Source organism: Trichechus manatus, unplaced genomic scaffold (genome assembly GCF_000243295.1).
Source record: "Trichechus manatus latirostris isolate Lorelei unplaced genomic scaffold, TriManLat1.0 scaffold00122, whole genome shotgun sequence".
In the NCBI taxonomy this organism is placed as follows: domain Eukaryota; kingdom Metazoa; phylum Chordata; class Mammalia; order Sirenia; family Trichechidae; genus Trichechus; species Trichechus manatus.
The window spans coordinates 3,598,791-3,616,976 of record NW_004444058.1 but is presented as its reverse complement, the minus strand read 5'-3'; the positions used below and the strand labels follow the sequence as shown (position 1 = coordinate 3,616,976).

Here is an 18,186-nt window from a genome sequence, read left to right as displayed (position 1 = left end):
CCGCCCTACCCCCGGCCGCGTCGCTGCCCGCCGCCGCTGCTGGCTACGAGGCACTGCTGGCGCCGCCGCTCCGCGCCCCGCGCGCCTACCTGAGCCTGCACGAGGCCGCCGCTCACCTCCACCTGCCCCGGGACCCGCTTGCACTCGAGCGCTTCTCGACCGCCGCAGCTGCGGCGCCAGATTTCCAGCCGCTGCTGGACAACGGCGAGCCTTGCATCGAGGTGGAGTGTGGCGCCAACCGCGCGCTACTATACGTGCGCAAACTCTGCCAGGGCAGCAAGGGCCCCTCCATCCGCCACCGCGGCGAGTGGCTCACGCCCAACGAGTTCCAGTTCGTCAGCGGCCGTGAGACGGCCAAGGACTGGAAGCGCAGCATCCGCCACAAAGGTGCAGGCGCGGTGGGGCGCGGGTCGGCCGCCGTCCCTCCTCTCCGCTCCCGGGGGACTCGAGGGCCGGAGCCCCTCACTCTGCCGCCAGGGAGGCCCTATCGGCCCCGAGGGGGCGCTGCGGGTCCGGGGCTGCGCAGGAACAGCCTCCACCCCGCATGGTCGCCCTGACAGGCCAGGGCAGAAGCCCAGGGGAAGTTGACGAGAACTCGGGGGAGCCGGCGAGAGGCCCGCAGGGCGGGACACCTTCCTACCAGACCGCGGACCCCAGTTCCCGCGACATTAGAGGGGCGCACGTGCAGTCAGAGTGCGGGGGCGCGCTCGTGGAGGGAGAAGGAAGGCGCGGGGGCGGTGGGGGCTGGCGGGGGCGGTGCTGGGGCGCGCGTCGGTGCTGGACGCGCGCGGAGCCCAAGTGGAGAGGCCAGGCGCAGCCTCTTCGGGCGCCGGCAGGAGCCTGGCTCCAAGGGCGCGACGTGGGGGCGCCTGAACGGGGACGCCGGGCGCGTGGTAAGCGCCAGGCGCAGTGAGGGAGTTGGAAAGTTAGGGACCGGGTGGTGCTCGACTTCGGGGTTCACGGCGCCGCGGGGGTGGGCGCAGAAGCGGGCCCCTACGGCACTGCTCCCCTGAGCGCGGACTAGGCCTTCCTTGGCGCGGCCCCCAACTCCCATAGGAGCGAGGCGGCCTGGAGTGGGTGGAGCCCGGGGAGGGTCGCGGGGGCGGGGAGGAGGCCGCGCCTCGGGAAGGAAGGGCGCTCGCCCAGGAGTTGGGTTTAGAGTATTGCTGATCCCCGCGGCGGCGTCCGCCAGGGTGGGCTGGACGGCGGGTCGTGAAGTTGGAGGGAGGTGGGAAGGGGATGGTGTACTTCCTACACGTGCCGCTGGCTGCGCCGGTGGAAGGCGTGCCTCCTGCGCGGGCTTCTCCTGCGCTCGTCGGCCTGTCCCTCAACCGGTGCTGCCTCTGGCTCTCCTCACAGGGAAAAGTCTGAAGACGCTTATGTCCAAGGGCATCCTGCAGGTGCACCCTCCAATCTGCGACTGCCCGGGCTGCCGAATCTCCTCCCCGGTGGTAAGAAGGGGGAATAGTTGGTGCTGCGGGCCACTTCCTCCCTGTGCGCTTTTAGAGGATGAGGAGTTGAGGCCTCAGGTTGTGCTGGAGGGCACCTCGAGGGTGGGCGGAATGGGATGAGCCTGAGGAGACTCCGGCAGCGGTGCTGGAATCCTGGGGCGCCCCAGCCCCCACCCCATTTGGATGCAGGACTGCGACCTGCCTGTCTTGTAGTCTTCTTCGGGTTCTTGAAGCTGCTTTTCCAGAAGCCGAGGGTGTGAGCTCCTCTCCCTGGACGGTGTCACCTGATTGAGCAGGGGACTCTGCCCCTCTCACGGGTCTGGGGGTCACCGCATCGTCTGGCCCAACCGTGAACGGTGCCAATTGGGCGGAATACTCGTTCTAGGGTGGCTACAGTGTTGGGTGTGAGTGACATGCATCTTCGGGGTGCTGGGGGTGGGAGCCCTGCCCGGGAAGGGCCTGGATGCTTAGGAATCCTGGGGACCCAGTCTGATCGGGGTACGGTCCATATAGTGCATCCTTTGGTGACAAGAGAGCAGGGGTGGAGGCTGGCAGCCTGCAAGGCCTGGACCCAGAGTAGAAATCTGTAGACCCCTCATGCAGGAGTGGGAGAGAGTAGGTGCTGCCCAGAAGCACCGCCCCCACCCTCACAGTTCCCTGGGCAGGGAGGCAGAGGGCCCAACCTGGAGCCCCAGGGAGAACCGATCGGGTCAGGGAGGAGGGTTGTTCCTGGCCCCTTTCTGAAGCCCCTTCTCCAGGAAGGGGTGGGAGCAAGGGGCCCTGCAGGTGCCCACCTGGGCATGTTTACTGGGACTGTCAGTGGGATGGGGGAGGGGAGTGGACACAGCAGACTGGGTGTGGGTTAGTGCTCACAGACACCCCTCCATGGGCAGGGCCATTCTATATGAATACTCCACAATACTGCGCGGGAGGGGGGACACCCATAGCTCACCTTGTCCCCACCCTAGAGGTCCTCACACGCCAACAGACCCAGACCTGCCAGACTCACAGATGAGGTTACAGTGCTTGTCCATGTGCAGGCCCCCACCCCACTGGCCCTGCCCCCTACCCCTTAAGGCAAAAGGCTGAATGGGGAGCCCAGTTTTCCTCCCACTGCTCCGCCCTCTCCAGGCAGCCAGTGATGGAGCAGGCTTCTCTGGGACACCCCGGGCTGCCCTAGGATTTCTGTGCCAGGAACGGGAGGGGCCTGAGGTCTCCCATAGAGGGTCTTGAGCTTAGCTTCAGTTCACCTCTCCTGTGTCACTGTCGGTGGGGCAGATTTCTCCTCTATCTCCAAGAGGAACCCTAGACTCAGAGAGGGATAGGGCCACAGCCCCGGGGCTGCCTGTCCTGAGTGTCCCCCCTTCTTGAGCCTGGTACCTTCTGGGCCTGCCCTGCACTCGACCCTTGGGAGAAAACCCTGCAGGCCTGCTCATCATCTTCCCATCCTCCATTGTTGTCATTCACAGCTGCCAACCCCCCCTCCCATCACACACAGCCAGATCCACATGTGCTGCACACTTTATGGTCACAGATACCCCAAAGGACAGAGCGAGGTCATGCCCCCTCCTCAGCAGTCTGGGCTTGGCTAGGGCAGGGACCTCACACCCATTTCTCACGTTTGTGTGCTGTTTGAGGGGAAGGGTTTCATCCTCGGCCTCAACCTCCCAAGGGCTCTTTGGCTATCCCTGGGGCAGCCAGCCTCATCCTCAGCTTCCCCCTCAGGCTGCCCTCAGGGGACCCGGTCTTCTCATCGGTGCCATAACACCCAGTGCAGCACAATGACGTGCAGCCCCAGGGGTACCGTGGCCGCATCCTGGCTGCCTCCTGAGGGCAGTCCTGCTGCCTCCGTCCCTCTTTTCTGTCACACAAACCAGGCAGGGGTGCATGGAGTCAGAAAGGCAGGAGAGAAGAGGGGTGGTGGTGATAAGGGTGGCAATGGGGCTCTCCGGAGGCTCTCCCTAGGCTCAGCCTAGGTCTCTTCCCAAGGCCAGGTCCTGGTGCCTAAGCTACAGCAGGCTGGAGAGGGGCGGAGCTGAGCAGGGACTTCCCAGTAGAGTGCACCCACCAGGCAGCTGGCAGTCTACTCGCCGAGCCCATAGCCAGCCCACGTCCTCCAGACTTGTCCTCAGATCCCACTGTCTCACCCATCCTCAACCCATCACTGCTGGGTCAGCTTGCGCAGTGTGCATTGCAGAGAGGGAAACGAGGGTGTCTCAAGCAGGTACGGGAAGGCTGTAGCCCCCAGATCCATGGAGGCAGGAGATCTTAGCCCTGCATCCCATGTGGGGTGGTGGGAGGCTGTAGCCCCTGGATCTATGGCAGGGGGAGTCTGTAGCCCCCATATCCTTTGGAGTGGACAGACTATAGCACTGGATCGCACTGGGGGTGCTGCTGAAACCTGTTGCTGGGGTACGGGTTGCTGCTGAGGACACGTGTCTTGAGGTGACAGTGACTCTGGGTGCAGAAGACCTTTTATCCTGGAGGGCAGGGTGGAGGGCTTCAGGGGCTGCTGCAGAAGGAGTGGGACTCTCTGTGAAGCCCTCGGCTCACAGATTGATGGGACATGTTGTCCTGGCAATGGGAGGTGGCGAGGCGGGGGGTGTCTGGGAATGCCCCAGGTGGCCGAAGAGATGAGCGGAAATCAGAGAAACCCAACACCCCACCACCTCCCAGAGCCAGCAGCCTACTGGAGAATGATCAATAACTTTACTTCTTGGCCCCTGGGGTGCCAGGGCCTACAGACACCTGCAGAACAGCCCTTCTTTGCATGAACGCCTCCCACACACTTTCTTTGTGCACATGTGTTCTGTGCACATGCGTGTCCTCAACCCACATGGGCTGTGAGCACAACCACGCTCTCTGTGAGGCCTCATACATGTGCGTGTCTGTACCCATGGGATGCACCTCCTGCCACATCCCCACACCTCACCCCCGCATGCACACCATGTGCACAGTTTCCCGTGGTCCAGGCCTTGGGGAGATATGTGAACCCCTCAATCTTGGGGTCTCAGGGTGAGCTTGGGGTGAGTGCGGGGCTGGTCCAGCTGCAAAGAGGGCTCCTTGGACCACGAGGCTCATCAGGGACTGAGAATGCCTGCTGTGTGCACAGCCCGTGGCTCAGGCACTCACAGTTCCGCCAATCCCAGGCCCAGGCCTGGCTGCAAACCACCTGGAGCTGGGCCATGCATGGCAGCAGAGGAGTGGAAAGGGGACATGCTTGTCAGCGTTGGCATCAGTTTGGGGTTCACGCTGGATTGTGCTTGTCAACGTTGGCATTGCTTTGGGGTTCAGGTTAGGCTGTTCTTGTCAACATTGGCATCAGTTTGGTTTTCAACTTGGACTGTGCTTGATGTTGGCCTTGGTTTGGGGGTTCACACTGGACTGTTTTTTGATGTTGGCATTGGTTTGGGGTTCACACAGCAGGAGACACTAGGGAACCCAACAGGGGCTCAGAGTGAAGGGTGTGCTGCTCACCCCCACCCCGCAGTCACAGGTTAAGCCCCCATTTGCAAGGAGATGGGACAGAGTCTGGAGTCTGGACGGGGCAGCCCCCAGTGCACCTGGCCTGGCCACCCCCACAGTCCTCCAGCCGTGTGGGCTGTCCCTGACCTCAGGCCCTGGTCTGAGCCTTCTCTGGCCATTCGTGGCTCTTGGGGCCTCTTCTGGAGGCTGGGAATCCCCTACACTGCAGACGGTAGTGGGAGGGGCGGTCCTGTGACTGCACCTATTTGTCCTCAGTGGTGGCCCTGAGGGCTTCTGTAATCCTCCTCTCCTGCCTGCCCAGAACCGGGGACGGCTGGCAGACAAGAGGACCATCGCCCTGCCCCCTGCACGCATCCTGAAAAAGGAGCCAGCCTCCAGCCTCCTGGCCAGTGATGGCAGTAGTGACAGGAGCAGCCCGGCCTATAGGCAGCGGCCAGGTGTGAAGCGGGAGGACGACCTTCGCGTCAGTATCATGAAGAGAAGGTGCTTGGCTGGGAAGGACCACGAGGGATACAGAGGGGAGGAGGGAGGGGGAAGAAAGGGAGAAAGGGGAGTGGTGCAGGGGGAGGGGGCACGGAGGGAGGTGGGGAGGGGCATGGCTTGGCTCAGTGGTCCCATCTCAGGACAGGAAGCAGAGCCTAGGCCTGGGGTCTGCCCAGTGGGGTGCTGCCTTGCCCCACAGGGGCTATATCGGGTTCTCCTGTCCTCACTGTGCCCCCAGGCTTGGGCCTGACCTTCCTGATTCCCGCCCTCCCCATTCCTGGAAGAGGCGCCTTCAGCTGTCCATCCACCCACCTATCCACACACCCATCCATTCATCAGTCCACTCGTCCATCCATCGATCCATCTATCCACCCACCCATCCATTCATCCATCTGCCCATTTGTCCATCTGCACGTCTGTCTGTCCATCCAGCACATGCTTCCGGAGAACCTATTACACATCCCCAGCATTTTCAGGCCTTTCCTCTTCCCACTTAGCCTTTTAACATGTTCCCATTTCTCCCCTAAAATAACTCTCCTAGGCTTCACGTCCGGACATTGCCTGCCCTGTTTGCCTACCCCTGTCCACACTGACTCCTGACCACCCTCCCCTCAAACCTGGGGTCTGTTTGGGGAGACCTCTCTCCCTGGCCCAGGTGCTGGCCTTTTTCCCCACAGGGTCCACACCCACTGGGATGTGAACATCTCCTTCCGAGAGACATCCTGCAGGTAGGAGCGTGTGCTGGTTTCAGGTCTGCTCTGACTCCTGAGCTGCCTCCCACCTCCCTCCTATCTGTGGGTCTGTGTGTTTGTCCTTTGTTTGCCGTCTCCTGCAATTCTTACCCTAGCCCTGGGAGGCAGCCTTGGGGTCTGGTCCGCCCAGCCCAGCTGCCTCCACCTTTACCCAGTACTGGCCGTCACCCACTCCTATCCTCATGGGGACCATCAGGAAAGCGAGGATAGTGATGGTGAGGGTCTTGAAGAATGCGTAGGAGTTTAGCAGATGGACAGAAGTGGAAGTGGAATGTGTGCAGAGGCATGGGGTAGGGGCTGGCAGGTCTAGCTCAACCATCTATTCAGGGACCTTGGATGCTCCTGGCCGTGGGAGCCACCGAGTTCTTCAGTGGAGCGAGACGTGATGTGGGGTTTGAAAAAGGTCATTCTTGAGGCCCCTTGCCATGGGGCTTGCTCTGGTCTATGCACACTTGGGCTGTAGAAGCTGGATGGGAAGAGGGAGTTAATCCAAGATAGAGGTGAAAATGGGGGACTTGAGGAGATGGAGGACCAGGTGGGGGCTGGGAGGCAGGGCCTCGTTCCTGCTCCAGGGTTCAGCACGGCCGGTCGTGGTTTCTGGTCCTTGGGGTCAAGTGCAGCACCAGGGGCTCCATCATAGCAGGGCGTTGGGTGGGGCTGGGCAGGGTCCCCGCAGAGCCGGCCCTCCCAGGCCCCCCCACACCCCAGCCCTGGCTCAGGCGGGATGTGTTGTTATTTACGGCTCTGAAACAGTGGCAGGGTCCTGGAACCGAATTACAATAAAAACATCTTTAAACTTATTTCCACCTCATTCTGGAGTTGCCAGCTCAACTGATCATTTTTATGAACCGTCAGGAACACTGATGACATTTTATAAGCCTTTTACTTGGGACATTACAAGATAAATTTGTCAGTGGGGCCTGAAGGAGATCAAAGCACTGCCCCCACCCAGGAGGGACTCCTCCTGCTGGCCGCCCCGCCCCGCCCTGGCTGAGGGAAACGGGGCACGGACCACTGACGGGGCCATGAGAGGCTGGATGATGTCCTGATTTCACCAGGGGAGCTTCTCCAGGGAAGGCAGCACACCCTGCTGAGGACTTTCGGGATCTGTGCCCAGCCTCCTCAATGCCCCCCAGCTCTGTTCGTCTCTGTCTCTCCTCCTGCCTCTTCCTGGCCCTGCCTGTCTCTCCTTCTGTCTCTGGTCTCCTGTCTCTGTCCATCTGTCTCCATCATCTGTCCTGTCTCTATCCTTGACTCTGTCCATTTTTCCATCAGCGTCCATCATCTGTCTCCATCTACCTGTCTGTCTCCATCTGTCCCTCTATCCATCTCTACCTGTTTGTCTGTCTCCATCCCCCTGTCTTCATCTCTCTGTCTGTCTGGTTGGTGTGGCTGGAGCGAGCAGAACCCCATCTGCAGGGCTCTGCCAAGTGTGTCCCCTCTGGCTCCCGTGCAGCCCTCGGACAGCAAACGCTCACTGGCCCCCTTGTTTTCATGAGGGATGTAGTCCTTGCCCCCCCCCACTGCCAAGGCCCCAGGCTGGGGGGAGGCTCCAGGCCCTCTTCCTCCCCAGCCTCCTTGGTGCAGTGGGTGTGAGGTTACTTTGTGGTTCTTTACACAGCACCTGGTGTAATGTGCTTAGTGAGTGACCAGACAGGTTTCCCTGGGGCCAGACAGGTCCTTGTAGAGCAAATCCCAAGACAGAGAGGCAGGAGGTCCAAGGGCAGGCACTCTCTGGGTCCAGGACAAAGGCCAGAGGGTTCTCAGTGTCCTCCTGCCAGGGCCTGCAGTTTCTCAGACATCCTCCAGGGCCAAGCCCAGGTCCCTTTGTGGGTGCTGGGCTGGGGATCATGGAGAGCAAACCAGGAGACCCTTCCTTTCTGAGTCCTTGGGAAGCAGGTTCGCCTCCTATGGGAGTCTGGGAGGAACCCCTGGCGGCAGGACAGCCCTGCAGCCTGGGTCGCCCTCCCCCTCCCTGGTGCTGAGAACAGCAGTTCTTGCTCCGACATCCCCCTCGCCCCCCGCATTGATGAGGATGATGGAGGGGATGAGATTCGCTGCCAATTAATCCCATAAAGTACTTACCCGGCCCCACCTGCCCTCCTGTTTGCGTTGGGGGGGGTTGGGAGGACCCGCATCTGGGTCTCCCAGAAGGCTCGGAAGCCAGCTCTAGCCCAGCCTTTGGTGCTGAAACGGATTTGATTAGGAGCCAGCCTGGATTAGCCCCGGCCGCCGGCCCAGGCCAGGGAGGCTATTTAATGAGGTTTAGGGTCGAGGTTCCCTGGTCACTCGTGAAGGCTCTATGTGTTGTGGCCCAGCCGGGAGGCTGCTCCGTCACAGGTGGGCCGGGCAGGTGGCGTCGGGGGGAATATGGAGGGTGGGGGCCCAGCTGTGTGCTTGAGAAGCAGGCAACCTTCCTGTATTCATGTAGTCGCCCTTGGGGGGGTTCTCGCCTCCTTCTCTCTGGGGTCTGTGGGTGTGGAATTGAGCTGATTTAGCAGGAAGAAGAAAAGCTAGGGAACAAGAGTTAAATACGTATTTATTCCAAGTTCACACGAGCCTGGCTTGCTGCAATTCTTAGATCTAGGTGAACCTGGGTCCCCTTCTGTGTGCAGCTGTACACTTGCACGTATCTGTATGTTCTCCTCTGCACGCACGTGTCTGTGTCCCCATGTGTGCACATATGTGTGTGCATGTGTCTGTGTCCCCATGTGTGTATGTGTTCCTGCATGCGTGTGTGAACCTATGCGTGTGTGCTCACCTGTGTATTCCCACATGTGCATGCATGCATGTACGTGTCTGTGTCCCTGTGTGTACATATGTTCCTCTGTGTGACCATGCGTGTTCCTGTGTGTGCATGTGTGTGTACGCATGTGTCTCATCAGCCCCAGGACTTTGGTCTGAACCGCTTTTCCTTATTAGAAGAAATTGGGTGTTGTATCTATCTGGGGGGCTGCAAGTTTTAATCGAGATGATTCAAGCTGTGTTCCTCGTGTGGCAGAGTGGCCGGCGCCTGTGGCAGGTTTGTCCTCTCTGGGTGCCTGTCCTGCAGTAGCAGCCCCCCTGCTGGGAGGCAGTACACAGCCAAGTCCTCTCTGGAGAGAGCAAGGGCAAGACTGTCCTGGAGCCGGGGCGGATCTGAGCGTGAGGTCTTGGCCGTGAAACCTTCACGCCCACAGGGAGATGCGGTGCGGGCCGCTCCATGGGTGCCACTTTGTGGGTGCACGCACGCATGCACAGTGTCACAGTACCTGCAGGCCCTACACACTCATCACTGTCGCTAGGCTTCTGCCTTGTGCCCAGGGGGATGGGCCTTGCTGTGCCTGGTCGGGGCTCTTGGGCCACCCCAACTGCTTGCCCACCATGTCTCTTGCTTTGCCACAGCCAGGACAGTGATCTCTCCACCCTCATATCCAGTGTGCACCGAAGCCGCCACCTCGTGATGCCCGAGCCCCAGAGCCGCTGCGAATTCCAGAGAGGCAGTGCAGAGCTCGGCCTGGGAGCCGCAGGTGAGGGTCGGGGGAGGGGGCAGACCGAGCTCCACAGGGATAGCCCCGCCTGCCTATGTTGGGGCGTCTGTGCTCAGCAGCCTGGACTCGCCACCCCCAGCAGCCTTGGCTGGCGGCCAGGAGGCCAGCGAGGCGGAGGTGGCGAGGCCGCCTGTCCCCCGGGGCGCCTCGTGATGGTAATTGTGTTAATCCCGGCCAGGCAGACAGGAGGCGGGGCTATGGCTCCACTGCTGCTGCTGCTGCTGGGGGAGCTTGGAGCTGCCAAGGCCACTGCCGCCCTCCTCGGGATGCAAGCCCATGGACCTGCTCGTGCAGCCCTCATAGAGGCCCAGAAATGCCTGGAACAGGGCATCCGCACCTGCCCAGAGGGGCCTGAGCCAGACCCCCGCAGGAGGAGCTCAGAGGGAGGGCCAGCCCCAGGGACCCAGTCCTGCCTGAGGAGGCACCTTGTAGAGCATGGGGGTGGGACTGGAGTCCCAATGACTTGGCCACTCCCAGGAAGGCTGGGTGGCTTGTGCTGTGTGCCCCTGGCTGGGGCCCCCTCAATGTACCCAGATGCTGGCCCTGGAAGGCAGGGTCTGCTCTGAGCCAGGCTAGAGGAGGCAGCCAAGCGGCTGATAAAATCTAATTGCCCCATCGATCTGGTGGAGCGGCTCCACCATGATTGAGATGTTCTGAGCCGGTAGGGCCTCCCTGCGGCCGCCTGCACACACGAGGTCCCGGCGGCACACAGGCATGCGTGTGTGTGGGTATATATACAGCATGTGTGTGCATGACCACACCCCACTTCCACTCACGCCTGTGTCCTCGAGTGCATTTGCACTGAGTGTAGGGTGTGTAGATGCACGCTCAGTGCCATACACTTTGCCTAAAGTACCACACGTGTGCCATGCATGCATCACATGATGTGTGCACATCCTAATTTCAAATGTGCATCCATGCCAGGGTCCTCCCCCAGGGCTGTAACCCCCTGTTCAGCTGGGGGTCATCACCTGCTCTTGCATCTGGGACCCCAGCTCCAGCCCCACGCCAAACACAGATGCACTCAGACACGAGCCCCTTCCCATCCCTGTGTGGGGCTGGGAGCAGGTCTGTCCCAGCATCCATGAAGGCGTGAGCCCTCCTGTGTGTCTGGGGCTGTCCCTGGGGTGCTCCTGCTGTCCCCAGGGCGACCTATGAACACAACCTTCCTCAGGCCACTAGTGAGCCCCCAGCCCCCATGGCAGCCCCTCCCCCAGGCTATGACGCTTCAGGCTTCCCAGGAGCAGAGAGGAGTCCCTACTCTTAGCCCACCCAGAAAGGGGAGAGGAGTTCCAGCCACCTAGAAAGTTGGAAACAGTTCGCTGCCCAGGACAGCCCCTGGGTTATTTATAAAATGGCTCCCTCCCTGCGCTTGTCCCCAGAGGGGTGGGTGCAGGGGGGTGCTGGAGGGACTGTGCACCGCCCTCCTGCGTCTGCCTCTCCCACTCCAGGAGACCCAGGAATAAGATCCCTCCCCCAGTGCTGCCCAGTCATCAGCCACTGTCCCTCGATTTGGGGCAGGTCTGGGGCTGGGGGCCGGGCTGCCCTGGCCAGTGGCGGCAAGGTGGCTGAGATCAATAAGTTATTAGCACCGTTCTGTCAGCTGTAATGTGGAGATTGATCGGGGGCTCCGATGCTGCCGCACTTCCCCAGCCTGATAAAAATGACAGATTAAGGGAATAAGAAAAAGGAATTAAGCTTTGGAGCTGACAGCCCAGCTTCTGGGGCGGGCTTGGGTCTAGAAGCCCATTCACCTAGGTGTCATGGTGGGCCTGGGTCCCAATGGGGGCCCTCACCCGCCACCAGGAGGCTCCTGAGAATGGAGAGGGTCCAGGGCTTGGCTGAGGGTGCTGCCGGCAGGTTGGGTGAACAGCTATGGGAGGTTCTGGACATGGGTTCAAGGTGTCTGTGGGGCTTGCACTGATGTGGGAGATAGATTTGGCTGGCTCGGGGCTGTGGGCGCCCTGTGTGGGGCTGAAGGGGCAGCCCCAGCCTCAGGGGGCTGAGGGGCAGGCGGGCAGGTGAGCAAAGGTCCTGGCTAGCCCAGGAGCGGGGGCTTCGCCTGCAGCCCGGGAGGTGGGGTGTGCTTTCCCAGCACACCTTCCCTACCCTCAGTCTGGCACAGGACCTCACATTACCGGCCCTCCCCTATCCTGCCAAATCAAAAAGTATTTCGTTCTTCTGCATTGGTGCCAGGAGGCTCTGTAGTGAGCCTGGTCTGGCTGCTGGGGCAGCAGGCAGCCTAGGGGGTCCTGAGCTGCCCCCCGGCCCCTCATCCCGCACCTCACACGTGCACGCACACCCCAGAGCCCAGGGACAGGCCGTCCTGAACGCTTGCCCTTCCTCTACCCCTTCATGATGTCACTAGGACTCCAGGCTAGACCCAGCCTTGGCCTACCAGGACCAACAGGAGGATGGGGGTGTGCATGGGGGGCAGGGGCTGGGTCCCTCCCTGGCGTTGCGTGTCCCTGAGATACTCCCTCCTACAGGTGACCTGTTGGGCAAGAGGCTGGGCCCCTCCCCCCACATCAGCATTGACTGCCCTTCAGAGAAGAAGGCCCGAAGCAAGTCCCCCCCAGGTGGGAGCCTGAGGAGGGTGTCACTGGAGGAGGGAGGGGGAGATGAGTCCCTGAGCCCTAAGCGTGCTAGGGCCTTGTGGAGGGGGGCTTTGAAGAGCAGGGCCAGCCTCAGCAGGAGGGTCTAGGTAAGAGAAGAGGCCCTGCCCCTCCCCTTCAGCAGGGTCTGAAGGAGAAGCCCCCTTACCATGTGCTCCCCCAACCAGAAACTTTGCTGCTGCCAGAGCTTGGGCCAGGCATGGCCCCCGAGGAGCACTACCGCCGCCTCGTGTCAGCACTGAGCGAGGCGGGCACCTTTGAGGACCCCCAGCGGCTCTACCACATGGGCTTACCCAGCCACGGTATGTGCCCGAGCGACGCCCACCCAGAACATGCTGTCACCTCTGCTGGCACGCCAGCCTTGGCTGCTGACCTGAAGGCAGGTCAGCCCAGACTGTCCCTCCTCCTACACCCCATCCCTCTCCTGATGGCCACACTCCACATCTCCTATGGGCTGCCCAGACAGTGGATAAGGAAACTGAGTCCCTGGCTCACCGGTAGACGCAGGTCCTCTGTCTGTGTGCCACGTCCTTACCTCTCCTGCTGAAAAGTCAGTAACCCTGCCTTGGGGCCAGGTAGGGGACATAGACCTTCAGCCGGGAGCGCCCAGACCCCAGATGAGCGTCCAGGACGGGTGTGGGTGAGTGAAGTCAGGGAGATTGTTGGGGGTTTGGCAGCCAGAGGTACTGGCATGTCCCTGCCTTCTCCTGCTCCCCACCCTGTGGTCTGTCCAGCTGCATGCTGGTCTCATCCACCAACCCAGCCAGGGGAGCCCTGGCTTTTCTGGTGGGAGGGGGTGCACCCGGAAAGGGGGCAGGGTTTCCTCCCCGCACACAAGGCACTGTCCCCCAGGGCAGTTCAGGCACCGACAGCCTGAATAATTCACCAAAATGTTAATAATTTAAAAATCTTCCTTTTTAATTGCTTTCGCTGCCCTGCCTGGGGCCGCTGCTGGCCGGCAAGGGGGAGGGGTTCGGGCCTTGCGCCCGGGGAGCTGGCTGTCAATCACGGTTCCCGCCGCCTAGCCGCCACCCCCGCCGCGGAGCCGACTGTAAATAACCACGGCCGCGGCGCGGGGGCGGTGGAGGCACCGCTGGGATCGATGCGGGCGGCCGCGCCGGCTAGGCTCTGCAGGCTGGCATCCGGCCTGGGGCAGGACCGGCCTCCGCTTTTCGGGTAATTAATTTATAAACAGCAGCGGCAGAGGCTGCCCAAGTGGGGAGTGCGGGCGGGACTCAGAAACGGCCCTGAGCAGGCTGGAGACCCATGTGGGCAGCAGTGGTTCAAACATATTGTGTGCAGTGTGCCCGCATGTTCCATCTACCTATCTGTGCGTCTGTGTGTGCCATGTGCCTGCATGTACACGTGTGCTCAAGTGTGTTCATGTGTGCCACGGGCCCATGTGTGCCATGTACCTGTGTGTACACATGTATGCCTACATGTGCACGTGTGCTCAAGTGTGCTCGTGTATACCTGTGTACCCTCGTGTCTGTGTGCCCACACATGCTGTGTGCTGTATGCCTGTGTATGTCATGTGTCCCATGTGTGCTCCTATGTCATCTCATCAGCCTGACGCCTCTGTCCCTGCCAACTCTGTGTCTGGGGGATCTATGGAACTTTCCTGCCTTGCCACCTAGGAGGGGTCTCAGCAGCATCCTGAGTCAGCCCAGAGTTAAGGCGCCAAGGCCCAGCCCTGTCTGCCCACTTCACTCCTGGACTCTTCTCAAGCTGCCCTCCCTGCCCCACAGCCGCGGCCTGCATCCTCGTCTCTGCCCCTGCTCAGTCCCCTTCCCTCAAGGCCGTGCCTCCATTAGGGCTGCAGAGCTGCAGCCTCTACCTCTGCCTCCCCACAAGTGTTCATGCACGCTGTCTCTGTAACAAACATCCGAACCCGTCAGTATCCGGTCTTGTACATCTTTGCACACCTGGCTCCCCAGCCTGGGGCGCCCTTTTCCTCCGTCCAGTCTCCCTTTGGTCAGTGACATTCCCATGCCCCTTTTGAAGGATCACCTGACTCCTCCCCACTCAGTATCTTCTAGCCCTTGTACTGTAGTGATTTGTCTGTCTCCTTTGCCCTACTGTGTGCTACTCATTTCTGTCCTGGTGACCAACAAGCCCAGGGTCAGTGTCAGACTCTGGCCCACAGTAGGGTCAGTGTCTGGAGGAGCTGGTGTACAGTAGGGTCAGTATTAGAACCTGGTGCACAGTAGGGTCAGTGCAAGGACCTGGTGCACAGTGGGGTAAGCGGGGGTGGGGGGAGACTGGTGAAGAGTTGGTTCGAGGATCTGCCCTACTGGCTCCTGGTCCCCTTGGTGTCGCTGGGTGAATGTCCTATGCTCACCAGGGCAGGAGAAGTGAGAGTCCAGGGAGAATCTGGACTCTGGGTCACTTCTACTCCCCCCCACCACCACCACCACAAGATCTCCTGAGGGTCCGGCAGGAGGTGGCAGCTGCAGCTGTTCGGAGCCCCAGCGGACTGGAAGTCCACCTACCATCCACAGGAGGTCAGCGTCGGAAGCAGGGCCTGGCCCAGCACAGGGAAGGTGTCACCCCAGCAGCTACCCCGTCCTTCCCTGAAAGGTACTAGGGTGGGGGCTGGATTGCATTTTGCCAGGGAAAGAGCAGCCAGAAGAGGCTTCCACATTTTCTGTGCCTGCTTCTGGGGTGCAGAGGTGGGTGGGCAGGCCTGTCAGGTCCAACAGCCAGAACCGTCCATACCTTCTCAGCCACCTTCGCAGCTGCCATTCATGCAGGCATTGGCACATGCCCCCTCCCACCATCGTGCCACACGTGTGGGTACTGAGTGCCCCTCGGACTCAGGGTTCAGGGCTGGCTGTGCCCAAGGCTCCCGCTCAGCTGGGAGAGGCCAGGAGTTTTTCTGGGGCAGAAGGGGTAGGGGTGGGAGTGACCACACTCTGGGAAACTGAGAGACCACTGACTCCAGGCGACCTGGGACAGCCGAGGGCTGAGCTCCCCTACAGGTAGGCAGGGGGCTGGAGGTAGAAGAGGGGAGTGGTGTGGGATCTGAAGACTCCCAAACTGGGGAGGGTGTTCGCCTGGGGACAGTGAAGGTGGGGACGGTGGGGGCCAGTCGCAGGAGCTGTGGGTGGCACAGATGAGGCCTCACCGGGTCGGTGGGTAGGGAGACCCTACGAGACACCCCAGGAAGCTGACAAAGGGGCAGGAGGGGCTGGGGTGGCTCCCAACGATCTCCTGCCCGGCCACGAAGGTACCCAAAGAGCGGGAACACTGCCCCCCGCCCTCCAGCACCCCCCGCAACCCCGCCAGATCCCCTTCCGCCCAGCGGTGAGTCTGCAGCTGCCTCTACCGCCTCCTGGACTGCTGCTAATTACGCAGTGCCCGGCCCCGCGGAGTCTGCAGGGGGCGGGGAGGGGAGAAGAGGGAGGGGAAGAGAGGGAGGGGGGCGGCGGGGGCTCCCCCGGCGCGCCCCGCGCGGTAATTACCGCTGCAGTCGCGCCCGCCGCCCGCCGGGTCAGCGCCTCCGAGCCGCCGCCCGAGATTAATTGGCGCCGCCAGCGGGGGCGGGCGCGACCCAGAGCGGTAACCAGCGGCGCATTGACCGCCCGGTCGGCTGGCAATTAGCGGAGGCGGCTCGGGGGGGGGGAAGGGGGGTGCGGTTCCGGGAATTGGGGGCAAGCAGGGCGGGAGCCCGGGGCTGCGGCGCGCGCCGCTCACTACCCCGCTGTACACAGGGAGCTGTCGCAGCCGCCCCCCCCTCTGCTGTCGCCTCAGAATGCGCCGCACATCGCCCTGGGTCCCCACCTCAGGCCCCCCTTCCTGGGGATGCCCTCGGCTCTGTGCCAGACCCCAGGTGAGGAGCGAGTGGGTGCGTGCGAAGCCTTTGTGTCCTGGGGGGGCCGTGAGTGCGCGCGCCGGAGCGTCGGGGCGACCCTGGAGCATGAGTGCTCTGAACCAAGGACAGATCAGGGTGGGGTGGGCGGCCTGGACCACTCGGCCACCTGGCTCCCGTCGCTTGTACCCTTGCACCAGGCTACGGCTTCCTGCCCCCCGCCCAGGCGGAGATGTTCGCCCGGCAGCAGGAGTTGCTACGGAAGCAGAACTTGGCCCGGTAGGTGCAGCCGCCCCGGCTTGGGAGGGGGTGTGGCGGCCACGCCGCTGACCCCTGCCCTCTCGGCCTAGGCTGGAGATGTCCGCCGAGCTGTTGCGGCAGAAGGAGCTGGAGAGCGTACACCGCCCCCAGCTGCTGGCGCCCGAGCCCGCCCTGCGCCCACCCGACGGCGCCGAGGAGCTGCAGCGGCGCGGGGCCATGCTGGTATTGAGACACAGCTCGGCGCCGCTGCTGGCGCTGCCCCCCCAGGGTCCCCCGACCCCTCCTCGGGAGCCTGCTCGCCGGGCCGTCCAGAAAGGGGGGCCAGGCCCCGCTCCAGCCCGGCCCAATGAGTCCAAGGAGACCACAGGGGCGGGGCTCTGGGCACAGGATGGTTCTGAGGATGAGCCCCCCAAGGACTCAGATGGAGAGGACACAGACGCAGTGGCTCCAACCGTCCAGGGCCTCACCCTGGACCAAGCCTCAGCTGGAGGAAGGACCAGCGCAGAGGGGAAGAGGCTACTCTCAGGGCCCACGCTGCCCCCTGCACTGTCCCAGGGCCTCCCCTACACCATCAGCCCGTACTTCCACACAGGTGAGCCTTACTTCCTCATGGGGGGAAGGAGACCCAGCTTGGCTGCCCCTGGATGGATCTCAGGGAGGAAGGATCTCTGGGGAGGGAAGCGCCTCCCAGTCATGGATCCAACATCTTTAAGTGAACAGGGCAAGGAAAGGTGGGGGGCGTGTGAAGGAGCCTGCCCTGAGCCCCAGTGACGGCCCTCCCCCACCCAGGCACTGCGGCGGGGCTCTTTGCAGATGGGGAGGAGGCCACAGCCCCCGAGGATGTCAGCAAGTGGACAGTGGATGATGTGTGCAGCTTCGTGGGGGGCCTATCTGGCTGTGGGGAGTATGCACCGGTGAGGGGGGCCAGGTGTGGCTGGGGACCCCCTGGTGAGGCAGGACCATGTGGCCCCAGCAGCCCTACCCACTCAACTCCCTCCCAGAAAACAGGGGCATGGGGGGACACACTGGTCTAGGGTGCCCTACCCCCATCTGCCCCCAATGCTGGCATGTGCCCAACATTAACAGGACTTTTCATTTTAAAATTTTTCTGCAAGTTGCACAGACTAGCTCCATCCCTCTCTGGAAACCCTTGGGCCCTAGCCTGGCTAGGATGGAAGGATTTGGGGTGGGGGTAGGCAGGCACTGTTCCCTGTACTCAGGTCCTGACCCCACCACCACAGATCTTCAGAGAACAGGGGATTGATGGGGAGACCCTGCCCCTGCTGACTGAGGAGCACCTGCTGACTACCATGGGGCTGAAGCTGGGCCCTGCACTCAAGATCCGGGCCCAGGTGGGCTTCTGGGGAGGGAGTCACCACGAGGGAGGGGTGGCCTTGATGGGTGGGCAGCAGGGGGAGAGTAGCCCCAAGGAGGAGTAGCCCCAAGGGGGGGCACCCCCCCGTTCCCCAGAGTGCCTGCCCACCCAGGCCTGTCTCTGCAGGTGGCCAGGCGCCTGGGCCGAGTGTTCTACATGGCCAGCTTCCCTGTGGCTCTGCCGCTGCAACCACCATCCCTGCGGGCCCCTGAGCCAGAGCTTACGGCTAGAGAACAGTCCCCATCCCCAGAAACGGCCACCTCCCACTATGGTCAAGCCTCGCCCCAGCAGGAGAATGGAACTGCCACCCTACTCCCTGGGGCCGCTGACCCCTCTCAGCCCCTGTGCTGAGCCCAGGTGCCCAGAACCCCTCCGCGAGACTGTTGCAACGGCCCCTCCCCCCTTGGCTTATTTTTCTTTTT

The 18,186-nt window shown here is 62.2% G+C and overlaps 1 protein-coding gene across 1 annotated transcript; it reads left to right on the top strand.

Moving 5' to 3' along the window:
* The first annotated feature begins 1,379 nt into the window (after positions 1 to 1,379).
* On the top strand, positions 1,380 to 18,149 carry SAMD11 (sterile alpha motif domain containing 11). Its single transcript, XM_004384352.2, has 13 exons — positions 1,380 to 1,451; positions 5,239 to 5,420; positions 6,098 to 6,148; positions 9,557 to 9,681; positions 12,192 to 12,281; positions 12,485 to 12,667; positions 14,738 to 14,897; positions 16,031 to 16,149; positions 16,329 to 16,407; positions 16,479 to 16,981; positions 17,179 to 17,303; positions 17,631 to 17,741; positions 17,891 to 18,149. Exons 1-13 carry the CDS (start codon positions 1,380 to 1,382, stop codon positions 18,113 to 18,115), a joined length of 2,025 nt encoding a protein of 674 aa, XP_004384409.1. The 3' UTR covers positions 18,116 to 18,149.
* The last annotated feature ends 37 nt before the right edge of the window (positions 18,150 to 18,186 follow it).

What these genes read in the sequence shown, in the direction of transcription:
- SAMD11 (XM_004384352.2), top strand. Translation starts at nt 1,380, where the DNA reads ATGTCCAAGGGCATCCTGCAGGTGCACCCTCCAATCTGCGACTGCCCG. An exon ending in ACATGCTGTCACCTCTGCTG is followed by an intron (nt 12,668 to 14,737) that starts GCACGCCAGCCT and finishes CACCACCACAAG; the next exon opens with ATCTCCTGAGGGTCCGGCAG. An exon ending in CGGAAGCAGAACTTGGCCCG is followed by an intron (nt 16,408 to 16,478) that starts GTAGGTGCAGCC and finishes CTCTCGGCCTAG; the next exon opens with GCTGGAGATGTCCGCCGAGC.